Consider the following 16,958-nt stretch of genomic DNA (forward strand, 5'->3'; position numbering starts at 1 on the left):
CATGGTTCCAACCCAATCGACTTCTGTGCAGAGTATGCATGATAAAAAACAATTTTGCATGGCAATGACTTCAGCCCTGTGGTGCAGCTAAAATGTCAAAAATGAAAATGCCATATATTCCAGGGTACCAACCGAATCTGATTATGAGTAATGAATAATACAGATGCTACTCAGGGAAGCATCCTGAACAACGACTCCTGAACAACGAAGTCGTGGAAAACGAAAGCGGAACAACGCTTTCGTTTTCCACAACTTTCTTGGTCAGAGCCTTAACCACGCATGTGCTGAACCACGTACATGCATGGTTAAGGCACAGAAGAAGGGAGTCGGCGGAGGAGGACGATGCGATCAAGGAGGAGGTAAGTTGGGCTGGGACTGGGGCTGTTTTAAGGGCAGAGGGGTCGGGGTATTTTTAGATTTAGGGGGTGGGGGTTGGGGTGGTTTGGGGCGGGGTGGGGAGTCAGGGTATTTTTAGTTTTAGGGGCAGGGGTGGGGAGTCGGGGTATTTTTAGTTTTTGGGGGTGTGGTGGGGGGCTCAGGGTGATTAAGGTTTAACGGTGCGGGGGTCAGGGTTTAGGTTTGAGAGGTGGGGTGGGGGGTTGGGATGCTTTAGGTTTTAGGGGTAGGGGTTGGGGTGGTTTAAGGTGCGGGTGAGGGGTTGCAGTAATTTTAGGGGTGAAGGTTAGGGTGGTTGTGGGGGTCGCGGTAATTTTTAGGGGTGGGGGTGGATGTCCAGGGGGGACGCATGCTGGAACCATGCGTGCCGTTCACTAATGCCTTTACCAGGAATGCCTTTACAACGAAAAATCGCTGTTAAGGCATTTGTGGTAAAGGTATTAGTGGTAACAACGAGGTCGTTGTTCCGACCTAGTTGTTCAGGTATGCATGGTTCCAGCATGCGTTGTTCCGACGTATAACCTGCTACCCATTCTGTAGTTCGTTCTGTGGAAGTTCCAGATCTATCCCTCTTCTGAACTAAAGTCCAAGTTGTAGGGATCAGTAAAAGACAATTTGTTAATCAGGTTACTGCAGATGTCCCCGGTGAATTAGGGTTAATGGAGAACAATCATCAGTCCATTTTGTGTGATGTAACTCCTGTACATTTGTTAGGCAGGAGATATGAATTGTAAGATTTACAAAATGAATTGTAAGATTTACTGCATACCAGATGGTGTTGTGATTGAAACACAAGATGAAGATTTAGTGTTCAAAATCAAATCACAAGATTCGAGGGTTCAGCTTTAACAAAAGATTATTTGTCTCTGGATTTAATACATGCTGTCAAAGTAAAGATGTGTTATTTCTCTAGTAAAGAGATGGAACTGATGGAAAGTGCAGAACCTGTTAACATTCTAATAAAACCTGATGCAGGTTTTCCTAGAAATTAGCAGTATAAACTTTCAGGAGGAGCAGCGGAAGGAATGAAGCCGGTTATTGAAAAAACTGATTGAGCAGGGAATCCTTCGGGAGTGCTTGCTAGCCCTCTCCTGTGATGGGAATAAATAAACTCAGTGGGAAATTGTGCAGAGCCTAAGAATGTTACTAAAATTGTCATTCCTTATTGTCCAGAATACCGAATCCTGCAGTGATTTTGTTCCAGATTCCTACAGATGCAGAATGTTATATAGTCAATCACTTATTCTACATGTTCCTCAGTTCCTCTTCGCAAGGAGAGCCAATTCCTTTTTGCGTTTCAATTTCAAAATAAAGTTCTTGTGTGGTGTAGAATTCCACAAAGATATACTGGTAGTCCTTCAGTCTACAGCCAAATTCCAAACAAATACCTAGAAAATGTAAGGCTGCTTTACAACTCAGTACATTCTGCTGATAACCTATTGGTTGTATCAAAGACAAAAGAGGACTGTGAACTTAACACATTTGCTTTGCTGAATCATTCAGCTGATTGTGGTCATAACATTTCCCTAACAAATAAGCAGTATTGTAAACAGGAAGTAATTTCTCTTGGCCTACATATTGAGGAAAATGGGGGGAAAGACTCAAAAGAACATGGTTCTACAGTTCTGAAAAATTAATCCTTCTCCCATCCAGAGGGAGTTAAGAATGTTTCTAGGAATTGTTGGCTGCTGTCGTCAGTGGATTCCAAACTTTTCATTGGTTGCAAAACCTTTTTAACTTATGATGGACCTGGCCATTTGGCGAATAGTGTTCAGAGGCATTTCAGGTATTGAGAGCGAGTTTATGCAATGAATGAGAAAGGTGGGTATGCATTATCAATTCATACACAGAAACATGGCGGGATGATGAGACCAGTAGCCTGGCTCTCAGCTGTTTTAGATCCAGTAGCTTTAAGTCTTCCTGGCTGTAAGGAAATGCCTCCTTGGCATGGTTACCCCCTGACTTTTTGCCTTTGCTGATGCTAAGTTTTGATTGAAAGTGTGCTGGGACCCAGCTAACCAGGCCCCTCACCAGTGTTCTTTCCATAAACTGTACCTTTGCTTCCACAATTGCCACAGCCCTGGCACTCCGATAAGTCCCTTGTAACTGGTACTCCTGGTACCAAGGGCCCTAATGCCAGGGAAAGGTCTCTAAGGGCTGCAGCATGTCTTATGCCACCCTGGGGACCACTCACTCAGCACATGCTCATTGCCTCACAGCTTGTGTGTGCTGGTGGGGAGAAAATGACTAAGTCGACATGGCACTCCCCTTACACTGCCTGTGGCATAAGTAAATCACCCCTCTAGCAGGCCTTACAGCCCTAAGGCAGGGTGCACTATACCACAGGTGAGGGCATATGTGCATGAGCACTATGCTCCTACAGTGTCTAAGCAAAACCTTAAATATTGTAAGTGCAGGGTAGCCATAACCGTATATGATCTGGGAGTTTGTCAACAACGAACTCCACAGTTCCATAATGGCAACTCGTCTGGTTGCAGCAGGCTGGCAGAAACTGGTCAGCCCCACACTAGAAGTCGGATTGGTATTCAGGCGGCGTCTCTACGATGCCCTCTGGGTGCATGTTACAATAAATTCACACTGGCATCAGTGTGCATTTATTGTGCTGAGAAGTTTGATACCAAACTTCCCAGATTTCAGTGTAGCCATGGACCAGGCCATGGACCAGCCAGGAACAAAGCCTGCACTGGGTGGAGGTGCTTCACACCTCCCCCGGCAGGAATTGTAACACCTGGCGGTGAGCCTCAGAGGCTCACCCCCTTTGTTACAACACCCTAGGGCATCCCAGCTAGTAGAGATACTCGCCCCTCCGGCCACTGCCCCCACTTTTGGCAGCAAGGCTGGAGGAGATAATTAGAAAAACAAGGAGGAGTCACCCACCAGTCAGGACAGCCCCTAAGGTGCCCTGAGCTGAGGTGACCCCTGCCTTTGGAAACCCTCCATCTTAGTTTTGGAGGATTCCCCCCATTGGATTAGGGATATACCCCCATCCCCAGAGGGAGGAGGCACAAAGAGGGTGTAGCCACCCTCAAGGACAGTAGCCATTGGCTACTGCCCTCCCAGACCTAAACACACCCCTAAATCTAGTATTAAGGGGCACCCAAGAACCCAGGAAAGGAGATTCCTGTAACCTGAAGAAACAAGAATAACTGCTGACCTACAAGCCCTGAAGAGAAGACGGAAGACGACAACTGCTTTGGCCCCAGCCCTACCAGCCTGTCTCCTGACTCAAAAACCTGCAACCAGTGATGCATCCGACAGGGACCAGCGACCTCTGAAGCCTGAGAGGACTGCCCTGAACCTAAGGACCAAGAAACTCCCGTGAGCAGCGGCTCTGCTCAACTTCAGCAACAACTTTGCAACTTTACAGAACTTCACTCTTCCCGCCGGAAGCGTGAGACTTCACACTCTGCACCCGACGCCCCTGGCTCGAGATCCAGAGAACTAACAACACAGGGCGGACTCCTGTGCCCTGAACCCCCAACGGTGGACTGAGACTTGTAAGTGTCTTACTTACCTCACAATCTAACCAATACTTACCTCCCCCAGGAACTGTTGATTTTTGCACTGTCTACTTTTAAAATAGCTTCTTGCCATTTTAACAAAAACTGTATATGTTATTGCTCTAATTCAAAGTTCCTTACTTACCTGTGTGGAGTACCTTGCATTTTATGTATTTACTTCAAATCTTGAATTTGTGGTTCTAAAAATAAATTAAGAAAATATATTTTTCTATATTAAAACCTATTGGCCTGGAGTAAGTCTTTGAGTGTGTGTTCCTCATTTATTGCCTGTGTGTGTACAACAAATGCTTAACACTAGCCTCTGATAAGCCTACTGCTCGAACACACTACCACAAAATAGAGCATTAGAATTATCTAATTTTGCCTCTATCTTACCTCTAAGGGGAACCCTTGGACTCTGTGCATGCTATTTCTTACTTTGAAATAGTATATACAGAGCCAGATTCCTACATTGGCTCTCTTAATGGTTTGCAGGTGTTTACATTGCCTTAGAATGGAGTGAAGTCATAGCAATGGGTCATACTCTCATTGTATATGTCCCACGTACAAGGACATGACAAACAGTCAGCTAACCAGATATGAGCAAGTCTTGCTGCAGAAAATATTTGAATTAAGAGATTCAATTAACTGAATCCAGAGTCACTGGTTCTTATTCTGGACAAAAGTTGTGAAAACAGAGACACTGACGAAAAGGAGGGTGAATGTAATGAAAGTGAGCATGATTACATTGCAGTTACCAAATTATGTACGAAATCAAGATCAGATATTAAAGAAACTCCTGTGGAAATGGCTGATGTGACTGTGGAACATTGAAGGCTGCCTTTGCAGTATGTTCCATTTCTGAAATTCTTAAAGCATCCCATCTGCCAAATGTAACCAGCAAAAGTAGCAGAGTTGGTTGCATTGACAAGAGTTTATTGCTTGTCAGAAAATGTAAATGTTACAGTCTGTATAAATAGCCAGTATGGTGTTGGTGTGTTGCACTAGATGGTGAACTGTGGTTGCATAGAGGTTTTGTGACATCCTCCATAGTTTCAATAATTGATGAGATCATGCATATTACTGAAAAGGTCTGGCTGATATGGTGAATTGAGCAACAGAAGCAACAAAAGACATACTATGTAATGGATTGAATGCTAGAGACTGGATGGTAGTCGGATAACGTGAGGAAGAATTGCTTTGAGGAACATTGGTGTGAACCCTATCAGATATCTTAATGACAAACACCTCAGTGAAATATGCTGGAATTCTGCAGTGGATCCAGGCTGCTTACACGAAAAGAGTTAAGGTGGCAGATAAAGAAATGGTGAAAACAACCACTGCTTCACAGAATCAGGCTAATATTCATTGTGTGGCTCGAGGGGGGAGGGGTAGATTTAGGAAAAAGGGTTGCATCTCTAGGGTATCACAGCCAGTCTGTAAGAATGAGGCAAAAACACTCGTAGGTATATGGCGGACTTATTGTGTCCTCTCTCCTGCAGCAACAGGCCTGGGATGGTTGCTATGGCACCTGGCATACATCCACTACTACACCACAAACCAAAACACATAGGTAAAAGACATTGTCATTTACAGTGCCAGTAGCTCTAACTCTCACAAAAGCAAAACCTATTGCAAATGCTTGTTTATATTTCCATTATTTCACATACATCCTTTATAAGAAGGGGTGGGCAGAATTTGTGGAGTTTCACTCTTCGGAGTTACGTGAAAACTGTGAGATTGCCAGGAGCTATGCAAATGGGCAGAAATCGGCACATTAAGCTACTTGCGCTGATGTTTTGCGCAAGGAGTGTGTTTCCACACTGAAAAATCAATGTGAATGGCACCAAGCGAAGCTGCTGCGAGTTGATTTTGTTGCCACTTGAGTTGGGAAGATTTCACTGCTTAAAACTGCACTAGTTGATGCTAATTTGCACTCGCCAACTTACCGTTGGTGAGCCACACATGAGAAAAAACTCCATCACACGGCAGGTGGCGAAATTCATCCAGACCTCTGCGGAATTCCGCCAACTCCGCTGGCAAAGCAGAATTCATCACCCACTCCTGTTCATAAGAACATCTTGAATTTTGGGCGAGCTATGGAAATTTCCTTAGCTTGTCTTTGCAGCTATGGATGCTGCCCAATTTTATAGTGATCTTGCTTCTGACTTGGGTCTTCGAATATTTTCAGATTTTTACAGTCTGTCTAATTTGCATCTGAGAGCCTTCATGGCGTTGGCTCTGTACCGCTTATTTTGAATTAATGAAATAAAACCCTTTAAGTTTTCATTGATCTAGAACTCAGTTATTGAGTGGACCCCATTAACTTTTGAATTGTTTTTAATCTGCTCATTTAATGTTCTGGGAGGTGCCTAATCGCGGGGACACACTGCCTCATGTAATTGATGTTTAACACTGTCTCTGATCCAGTAAACTGTGGGAGAACTGAATGAGGTAGGTTTTTGGAGTGTCAACATTTTGGGGTACGATTTATTCACACAGTATCTGCACAGATTATTTCCAGGTTAGTTTGTATGCTCTAGAAGTTTACTTAACTGTCTTTACCTCTATTTGTTTCTTTTATTATAACAAAAGCTGACGCCTTATTCTTCCAAGTCATAACCTCTAAACTCTTCCCTGTTTCGTTTTTAAGGATTTACCTCTCAAAGTTTGAACTCATTTACAGTTGATTCTATTTCAATTCAGCCTTTTGCTCGTAGGAGGTTTCCAGGTTGCACATCAATATTCTCGATTAGATAATCTTTCTGCCTACGGGAAGTGGTCCACATTTATATTGACATAACTATTGCCATGTAATACCTTGACAAATGTGAAGAAACAAGTTCCCATTTATAAACCTGCTTTAATGCTAACTAGAGTTAACGTCTACCCGTCAATAGAGATTCAAAAATAAGGATGTATAACTACTCTATAGTTGCTCCTTACACTATACTAGCAATTGCTACATTTGATAATAAACACTTGGGCTTACTCTTACCAGTTATAACAATGTTATTGCCCTCTGTAGTCTTTTAGTTTGGATTTGATCTGGTGCTCCATAGTTCCCTAGGTTTCTCATAGAGTAAACGTGTACAAAAATGTTCAGAGATAGATTCAACTTCTCCCTAATGTTTATAGTACCAGCCTAAACCTGACAGTACTAGGTTTTAGCAATGTTTAATTTCTAAAACAATAAGTTCTGGGAACTAAAGCTTTGAGGTCTTAAGTTTTGGTCAGAAGCCTGTGGCCATTGGTAAGAAAATTGGGGTTGCCAGATTCATCTGGCACGTTCTATTTCATCTCTGCTTTCTCCTGTGTATTTGTTTTTACGCCTTTTTCTACCTCTAATTCCTTTTCTATTTTTCTGTCTCTTCCTCTAAGTGAAAGTCTGAGGAGGAAAAATATAAAGTACTGATCTCCAAAATTGAGTGTCTGTGAGCCCGACCTGCAAACACTGCCTCAATTTCAACAGTGGGTTTCGGGATCTATACTCTGGTCCAATAATTAAATCCCGGGCATTCTTAATGAGTGGGTTGTCTGTTGCATACTTAACCCTTTCGAGAGGCCACATTGATTAGATTCTTTAGCCCTCAGAGCCGTGTGTACAAACGCATCTGTGCGGAGGAATAGAAAACGCACATATATCTCCTGCCCCTCCCTTTGGGAAGAGCATAGTGGGGAAAAAAAGTTGTTTGGAGGACAGGTAATGTAGAGAGGATTTGTATGGAATTAGTAGATTTTACCCTGTTTCAGTTCCCAAATCTATATACACACAAGTCGCAATTATGTTTTTATTGTAAACTAACATTATTCTCTAACATTAATTTATTATACACCAACTTGTTATACAAAATAGGGATCGTTTTACTGATAGCTATAATACAAATAGAAGCAAAAGTAAATGAAATTACAGTAAAGCGAATAAAAATGACACACATTGGAATTCATTATCGAGAATCCTAGTTTACCTTTGTTTTGAGACTTGCTGAGTCAAGTAAAACTGCCCCTCGCAACTTGCTACGACCCAGATGATTAGGCTGTTGGTTTAGTAGCGAGAATATCCTTCGGGCGGACATGGCTCCCAGGGGTGTCGGTGGTCCTTCCCCGTCATAAGGAAACACAGGACTGCATAGTCTCAGTACCGTTACAGTGGGATGCCTACTGAATCTGGCATGGGAATCTGTTACTGGACATGGGTGCTTAGTAATCCTTTGCTCGATGAGAGCACTTTGTACCCTTTATCGGCCCGGTTGCTTAGTGGCCAGGCAAGGTGGTATTGCTACCCCATGTCTTACTGAGTTCTCCCAAGAAATCGGCATGAAAATTGTTGGTAAATCACGCATTGTTATGGCAATGCACAATTTGTGCATCTAGTTTCCAAAAGAATATACTGTGTTAGCACTATCATATCGTTATGGCAGCATACATATAGACAAATACTGCTAGGCCCTATAGGTTTAGGAGGTAGCATGCGTAATTACTAAAGAACTATACCCTACAACAAGATATACTACCTGCGTGGATGCTGCAATGAATGTCACAATGAAGAAATAAATTCCATCATGCCTTAGCAGTGAAGGGAATGGGAGCTAAAAACCACACCACAGTAATTTGCCAGGAAATAAAATATTTTTTTAGCTTCCAAATGTAATTCCTGAAGGATTAGGTTATGCTCATCAGGGAATTTTTGAAGCTGATTTGCGCTACCAAAGACGTATTCCAACAAAATACATTGCAAAAGTACTGTGTGCTGGCGTTAAGATTGTGGTGTGATTTGAGATGCCCATTGTTCAGATTTTCAAAGCCACTTTATGGCCATTGCTAACCAGTCTGACCTTCTGTAGTTTTCCACCAGTTTTGGGAGGATTACGGAGGATTAAGAGCAGTTGCATCAATGGAATAGTTTGCCATATCAGCTTCTTAACATTAGTTTTAACTCCAGGATTTGTTTATGTATATATATATATATATATATATATATATATATATATATATATATATGTGTGTGTGTGTGTGTTTCTAAAGGGTTCCTTTTCTAATTATTGAATTGAATAACAGATAAAATAATTTTATTTCAGATATATGTAAACAAACATCAATCTTCATAACTGAATATTTACAAGCGTGCTTATTTTGGTAGTTGTGGATGTATTGGATTTAGTTTTAATAATAAAGCTATTTATACAAAAACAGTAGAGAAAAGAAAACACTAAGGGATCGCTGGGAGTTGTGCTCTGAATAACTTTAAACATGAGTCTCTACTAAGCTATTTCTATTGTGTTGCCTGACATAGCGCCAGTCTCCAAAGTTTAACTTCTCCAAATGCTAATGACCTACTAGAAATCAATGGGCGAATGGATAAATATAGTAGTTTCATATTTTATTTTTAGATGTGCTTACACAGTGGTCATTATTAAATAAGACTCTTTGTTAAGGAATTTTTCTCTATGAAGTCGCAAGTAGCAAAAAGAAACTGCTGGGGTCATTACCACCACGGCGGTCGGTGGTATAGTGGAGGTATTACCGCCAACAGGCTGGCGGTACATACCTCCACTATTATGATATTGGCGGTTTGTCCAAAGCCAAACCCCCAATGTACCACACCGACCGGCACAGCGGTAATGACCGCCAGGCTGGAGACTTCAATCTCCAGCCCGGCGGCCGTCCATGGCATTATGACCCCACCCACTGCCATGGTTTCAGTGGTTTCAGTACCGCTACTGAAACCATGGTTGTAGGCACTATCAGTGCCAGGGAATTCCTTGCCTGGCACTCATAGGGGTCTCCCCCGCCCCCTACCCCAGAATCCTCCCCCACCCTCCAAACACACATGCATACACACATTCACCCACGCATTCATACATTTGTACACACTCACAGCAACACTCACAAACATACATCCAGACACACTCAATCTCACGACACAACATGCACGTACACTCATGCACACACGCATTACACACACATGCACGCATTCACACACACTCACACACACACACCCCCACACATCCACAAAACAACCCCCACCTGCTTCTCCTGTCAGAGAACCCGATTTACCTGCTTGCAGGGGTCCTCCGACAGGAGACGAGACGCGGCGCTGCTGCCAGCAGCAGCATCCACCAGAAAAAACACCGCCAGGCCGTATCATGGAACATGATACGATGGTGGTGATTTGCTGGCGATTTGCTGGCGTGGCGCTGCTACTGGGAGCAGCGTCACCTTACCGCCGTCCACTGCCATGACCGTAGACGAAATACCACCAGCCTTCTGGCGGTATTCCGTCTACGGTCATAATGCCATGGACGGTCGGTAGCCACGGCAATGGTATGTTGGTGGCCATCGCCTTGGCGGTAGGCGGCATTTGCCACCAAGGTCCTAATCAGGGCCTCAGCTCGGTACCCAGGTTAAACGCAGTAGGAGCATTCAAAGGGAGTAATATAACCGGTACACTCCAAGATGTTGTCATATATTGTCAGGTTTGGCAACTGTGTAAGAATGCCAATATGTACGTTAATATTGCAAGCAGTGGATTATGAAACAGACCTTTAATTCATAACAATTATTCATCTTATTCTCACCAAGAGTATTGCTGAAGTACTAAAATATTTAAAACGCATTTTAAATATACTTTCAGTTGACAGAGTTTTGGCATCTTGGCAATGCCTAAGAGGAGCTGGAAACGTTTGATCAAGAAAGGCAGCACAAACACTATTATTGCACTATTTAAGAAATAAATAGGTCTTCGACAGTGGGCGAGTTATGACTCTCTTTTTATTGCCTTGCTTCATTATGTTGTATTATGATTAGTCTAAGTGGCAAGATGAATAGCACTCTGAAGAATACAGAAACATTTTACTTTGAACAGTAGTCAATATCATTAACATCTACAATCTTATTTTCCTTTCTTAGATACAGCTTTTGCAAAGAATAAAGATGACGGAAAATGGTACTACTTTGATGACAGTAGTGTCTCAACTGCATCACAAGATCAAATAGTGGTACGTATCGTAGATTGGTGATTTCATTAGGAAATTGAGAATTGGGAACTGGGTGGTAAAGGAAGCAGTATGTGAGAAAGAACATTGATTAACAAATAGCTGATAATGCGAGAAGCTGTTCATCTCAAAACGGAAAATCCCTATAATACATATCTAGTCAAGTTGATTTAGGGCCTCATTTAGAGTTTGGTAAGACGGGTGAAATGCCTTAAACTGGCAATGCTCACACCTGCCAGCGTCGCAGTCCCCTGCCTTATTTAGAGTAGGGGTAACAGTGAGAAAACGTCCTGTGCTTCAGAGCCATTTTATTTTTGTTTTATGGAAACAGACTCCCGTCTTGGGATGTGTCAGTAAAAACAAAATATGAACGCTGGGCGACCTTAACAAACCAGTGGCTTAAGACAAAATGATGGAGCCCCCTACAGAATGTGAAAAGGGGCACCTAGCGCCTCCCATAGCTCACAGATATTCATTGGCATTGTGCTGAATGAGGTCCCTAAGAAAGTTGAGGGGGCCCCTTTCATCTCAGAAGTTGCAGTGCATTAGGCATATAAATCATGCAGCAAACATTATCTTAAATATGATGAAATTACGTCATATTTCATGAATGCATATTTGTTTAACACACAAAAGGGTATCACCTTAGTACAGATTTTATTGTAGAATATTTATTAAAAGTCGAAGTTTTTAAACATGAACTGAGAAACATTCCTTCCTCCACCCAGATAAGGATGCATGCCAGTGAACTAAGATAGTCAGTTGCCATATATTAAATATGGCCCTGTTATTATTACGGATATCAACATTATAGGCTATTAAAACAAGAGGGTTTTGTACAGCATACATTCTGAACTCACGTATGCAAAGATGCTCTCTTGGGTAATAATGAAAAAGGAGGTCTTGTGAGATAAAAAAATTACCCAAGTTTACACAGTTTGGTCAAGCAAGAAAGCTGGTATTGATTTCACACGTTCACACTGCACAACCCAGCATCTCTTTCTGATTTCAAACGTTGATGCTTTGTCCTCAATTCTAAGAGGGTGAGATTAGAATGCGGGTGACGGCAGAATCCACATTCCATTGTCAAAGTTTAACTTATTGTGAACCTTGCCCAAGGGCACACTTGCCTTTTTTATCAGCACAAGAAGGATTTGCCTGGAATCAGTAGATGCTGAGGCCATGAATCGAACACAGTTCTCTGGTGATACATCATGAGTTGCAGTAAACACTATGCCATGCCACCTCCCAGCTTGTTTTGAGCTCGAGGTTCCAAGCGGTCCTCGCGTTGGCTCGAGCTTTCAGTGGCCTACTCATCCCTAGTGTGCACTCAGCATTCATCTGTTCCTTTATAGCATCGGCTGTAGCACTGGATTCATTGAAGCATAGAATTTTCAGTGGAACAGGCAGGGATTTCTAAATGTAGCGTGCTTGTGAGGGAGGATTCGTCTCTGTTATGCTTCCGTCACTGTATGTTGGTCTGACTGAAAATAAATGGTGCGACCTGTCATAAAAACAATACAAAGCTGAACGTGTATCTGAGTTTGCTTAAATCGCAGTGCCACTTAATGTACAGTGGAGTAACTTAGGCTAGCATGGAAAGCATTTGAGCCAGAGATTGCGGACTATACCAAATACAATATGAATACTCAATAATAAAAATAACGTCTGACTTTAGTAGCAGTTATCAAAAAGGCTACCTCTCTTGCGAACATCTTAATTGCTCCCGCTCCCCTGTAGAAGATACTGTCAGCGTCACAGAAATTTCTCTTTCGTAAATTATAAATGTGCTCAATGATGTAGAAACACATACATGGGTAAAGGAGTGTGGTAGTTATGCAATAGAGTTTTCATTTTTTTTTCCTGTGCTAAAATGGATTAGGAAAGAGTTCAGTTTTATTAGAACATTGGAATGCTATGGGCTTTTAGTGGCTAGTAAAAGCCTGAGCATTAACATTCCAACGTTCTTTGTTAACAGCAACATCTGTGAACAAAGGCCTCACAGAGCCCAAGGGGATTTTAATCCCCTCGGACCTCAAGTGAGGACTTTGTTTTATTTATTAGAAGATTCTGCCTTTTAGTGGCAGAATGTTCTATTAGCCTTATACCCCTTCGTAGCTGGGCTGTACCGGCCATTAAAGCCCCGCTCCAGCGTTAAAGGCCTGAGTCGAAGGCGTCTGTCAAATTTAGGAATAGGGTATAGTCCTTGTACAGCTGACTATATTGCTGTTAATATTTAGATCTTTAGGACCTCCTCACCTATGCCTCTGTATATTTTGTACTCCTCCCATACCTTGTTCAGAAACTACTTGATGGCCCTCACCTTGCCTGTTATCAGTGTAGTACTTTTTTAATTTAAAGACTAAAATTGTTCATATTCCTCAAGTAAATAAAATAAGAAATAATTATATGTTCAATGGCATGTGTAGCTGCAGATACACATGCTGTGCACTGTTCCTGCCATCTAGTGTTGGACTCGAAGTGTTACAAGTTGTTTTTCTTCTAAGAAGTCTTTTCGAGTCACGGGACCAAGTGACTCCTCCCTTTCGGCTCCATTGCGCATGGTCATCGACTCCATCTTAGATTGTTTTCTTTCCGCCATCGGGTTCGGACGTGTTCCTCTTCGCTCCGTGATTCGAATCGGGAAAGTATAAAAATCCTCGAAAAAAGCGTTGGTATTGTTTGCAATCAGGAAAGATCTTCTGTCAACACCGACGAGACAACCGTTTCGGTGACCCTTCGGGGCTTCCGCGCCCAGCCAAGGCCTGGTTGGCCCGACCACACACGTCATCGAAGCCTCATGGACTGGACCCCGTCCGTTTCTGTCCGAAGTGCCACGCTAAGTATCCATATACAGACCAGCATCGGGTCTGTAATCTGTGTCTCTCACCGGAGCACAGAGAAGATACTTGCGAGGCCTGTAAGTCCTTTCGATCGAAAAAGACCTTGAGAGATCAGAGGGCAAGGCGCATGCAGATGGTGTCGAAATCATCGGAACACCTCGACGTTGAAGAGGAGGAGATGGCTATCTCCATCCAGGACTCGGACGACTCCGACGGAGACCGACCGCCTACAGCAGGCCAACAAGTGAGTACGCCTGCCCCGACCCAATCCCAAAGTCAACCGAAAAAACATAAGGCCTCAGGGACGCCACTGCCTGAAGGCCATGGCTCGACCCATAAAAAAAAAGCGGTGACCAAGCAACACCTTCGGCACTGAAAAAGGGCAAAATCGTGCCGAAGTCTTCCGACTCGAGCAGAGAACCCGGCATTGAAAAAAGTCGACATCGCCTGGTTTAATCGACTAAGCCTCGAAAGAGCCTTTCGGAGCCGAGGCCAACCATCACCATGGGCATTTCGGTGCCGAGAAAACCGGCTTCGTAGCCGAAAAAGACCTCTTACAAAGAGGAACATGGGCTCTCTAAACAACTAAAGGAGAGGCACAGATTTGAAGAGGAGTTGGACATTGAAGAGTTTGACCAAACACAGGCACGGATACAGATCCATAAGGATACTGGAAAGATCCAAACTGCCCCTCCTCTCAAGAGAAAGCTGGCTTTCCAACCTCAATCAGATACTGAGACTGATCAGCCAAGAGCTAAAGTGGCTAGGGAGAAATCACCAACTCACCATTTTCGCCGGATCTTTCTCCCCCGCATTCGCCACAAAGGACAGGGTCACCAATTGGCACGCCCACTGCACAGTCACCCACACATACTATGCAAACGCAAGATGATGTAGACCCCTGGGACCTCTGCGATCGCCCTGTCTCGGACAGTAGCCCTGAGTGCTACCCCTCAAAACCATCTCCACCGGAGGATAGCATCTCATACACCCAAGTCTTGGCCAGGGCTGCTGCATTCCATAATGTTAGTATGCATTCTGAGCCTTTGGAGGATGACTTCCTCTTCAATACCCTGGCCTCCACGCATGCATCATACCAGAGCCTGCCTATGCTACCAGGCATGCTTAAACATGCACAGCAAGATTTTCAAGAGCCGATAAAAGGAAGAGCCATCACACCGCAGGTGGAAAAAAAGTACAAACCACCCCCATTGGACCCAGTGTTCATTACGCAACAGCTCCCACCGGACTCCGTAGTGGTTGGTTCCGCAAGAAAAAAGCAAACTCGGGAGATGCACCACCTCCGGATAAAGAGAGTCGCAAATTAGACGCAGCGGGAAAGAGAGTGGCGTCACAAGCTGCCAACCAACGGCATATTGCAAATTCACAAGTCTTCCTCGTCCGTTACGACCGAGCTCACTGGGATGAAATGTGTGATATCATCCAGCATCTACCTAAAGAGTATTAAAAACGGGCTCAACTGGTGGTAGAGGAAGGGAAAGCAATTTCGAACAATCAAATTCGTTTAGCATTGGATTCCGCTGACACTGCCGCAAGAACTGTGAACATGGCAGTCACAATTAGGCGACATGCTTGGTTAAGGTCCTCAGGATTCAAACCTGAGATACAGCAGGCAGTATTGACCATGTCATTTAACCAGCAACAACTGTTTGGGCCACAAGTGGACACAGCCATCGAAAAGATGAAGAAAGACACTGACACGGCCAAAGCCATGGGCGCGCTCTACTCGTCCCAGTATAGAGGGACATTTAGGAAACCGCAATTTAGGGGAGGTTTCAGACAGCAACTTTCAGAGGCATCCACCTCTCAAGCAAAACCCACCTACCAATCCCAATATCAAAGAGGGGGGTTTTGCGGATCATTCAGGGGACAATTCCCAAGATCAAGGGGAAAGTTTCAGCCTACCAAGCAGGCCACCAACAACAAACAGTGACTTCACTGTCACCCTTCCTCAACACACATCACCAGTAAGGGGAAGATTAACATTTTACCACAAACATTGGTCAGACATAACCACAGACACATGGGTCCTATCAATTATCCAACATGGTTACTGCATAGAATTCACACATTTCCCTCCAGATATTCTCCCAAGAGTGCACAAACTGTCGGCACAAAATCTAGACATGTTACAAATAAAGGTACAAGCACTATTAACAAAACAAGCCATAGAACTAGTACCTCACCAACAAAAAGGAACAGGGGTTTATTCCCTATATTTCCTTATTCCCAAAAAGGACAAAACACTTAGACCAATCTTAGATCTCAGAACTTTAAACCTTTTCATCAAATCAGAACACTTCCACATGGTCACACTACAAGATGTAGTCCCCTTACTAAAACACAGAGAATACATGACAACACTGGATCTAAAGGATGCGTATTTCCATATACCCATCCATCCATCTCACAGAAAATACCTCAGGATTGTCATACAGGGCAAACATTACCTATTCAAGGTATTGCTCTTCGGGATAACAACAGCACCCAAAGTATTTACAAAATGCCTCGCTTTAGTAGCAACTCATATAAGGAGATATCACATGCATGTATTTCCATATCTGGACGATTGGCTAATTAAAGCCAACACTCAACATCGGTGTCAAAATCACACGCAGTATGTAATAGATACCCTACACAGATTAGATTTCTCTATAAATTACCAAAAATCTCACTTACAACCATCCCAACTACAACAATACTTGGGAGCAACACTCAACACACAAAGAGCAATTGCCACTCCAAGCCTGCAAAGAGTTCAATCTTTTCAAAACATGGTGTCAAACATACAACCAAATCAGCACTACACAGTCAGATTTGTCATGAAACTCCTATGATGGCATCATGCATCGCTGTTGTCCCAAACACGGCTACACATGCGGCCCTTACAGCAGTGCCTAGCAAAACAATGGACGCAGGCACAGGGTCAACTTCAAGATCTAGTGTTGATAGACCGCCAAACACACTATCCGCTTAAATGGATGAAACCTGTAAATTTAAACAAAGGGCGGCGTTTTCAAGACCCTGTGCCTCACGCCATTCTCACAACAGATGCTTCAATGATTGGCTGGGGAGCACACCTCAACAATCACAATATACAAGGACAATGGGACAATAAACAAAGAAAATGACACATAAATCACTTAGAACTGCTAGTGGTCTCCCTAGCACTAAAAGCTTTT

The 16,958-nt window shown here is 43.3% G+C and overlaps 1 protein-coding gene across 4 annotated transcripts in view; it reads left to right on the top strand.

Annotated features, from left to right (window-relative positions):
- The window catches only part of USP15 (ubiquitin specific peptidase 15), a 617,233-nt gene that overhangs the window by 579,669 nt on the left and 20,606 nt on the right, over positions 1-16,958 (top strand). For all 4 annotated transcript variants that reach the window (XM_069229069.1, XM_069229070.1, XM_069229071.1 and 1 more), the window contains one exon: positions 10,827-10,915. In XM_069229069.1, the coding sequence (XP_069085170.1) occupies positions 10,827-10,915 (89 nt within the window). The remainder of the gene's footprint in view (positions 1-10,826; positions 10,916-16,958) is intronic.

Source organism: Pleurodeles waltl, chromosome 4_1 (genome assembly GCF_031143425.1).
Source record: "Pleurodeles waltl isolate 20211129_DDA chromosome 4_1, aPleWal1.hap1.20221129, whole genome shotgun sequence".
NCBI classification, from domain to species: Eukaryota; Metazoa; Chordata; class Amphibia; order Caudata; family Salamandridae; genus Pleurodeles; species Pleurodeles waltl.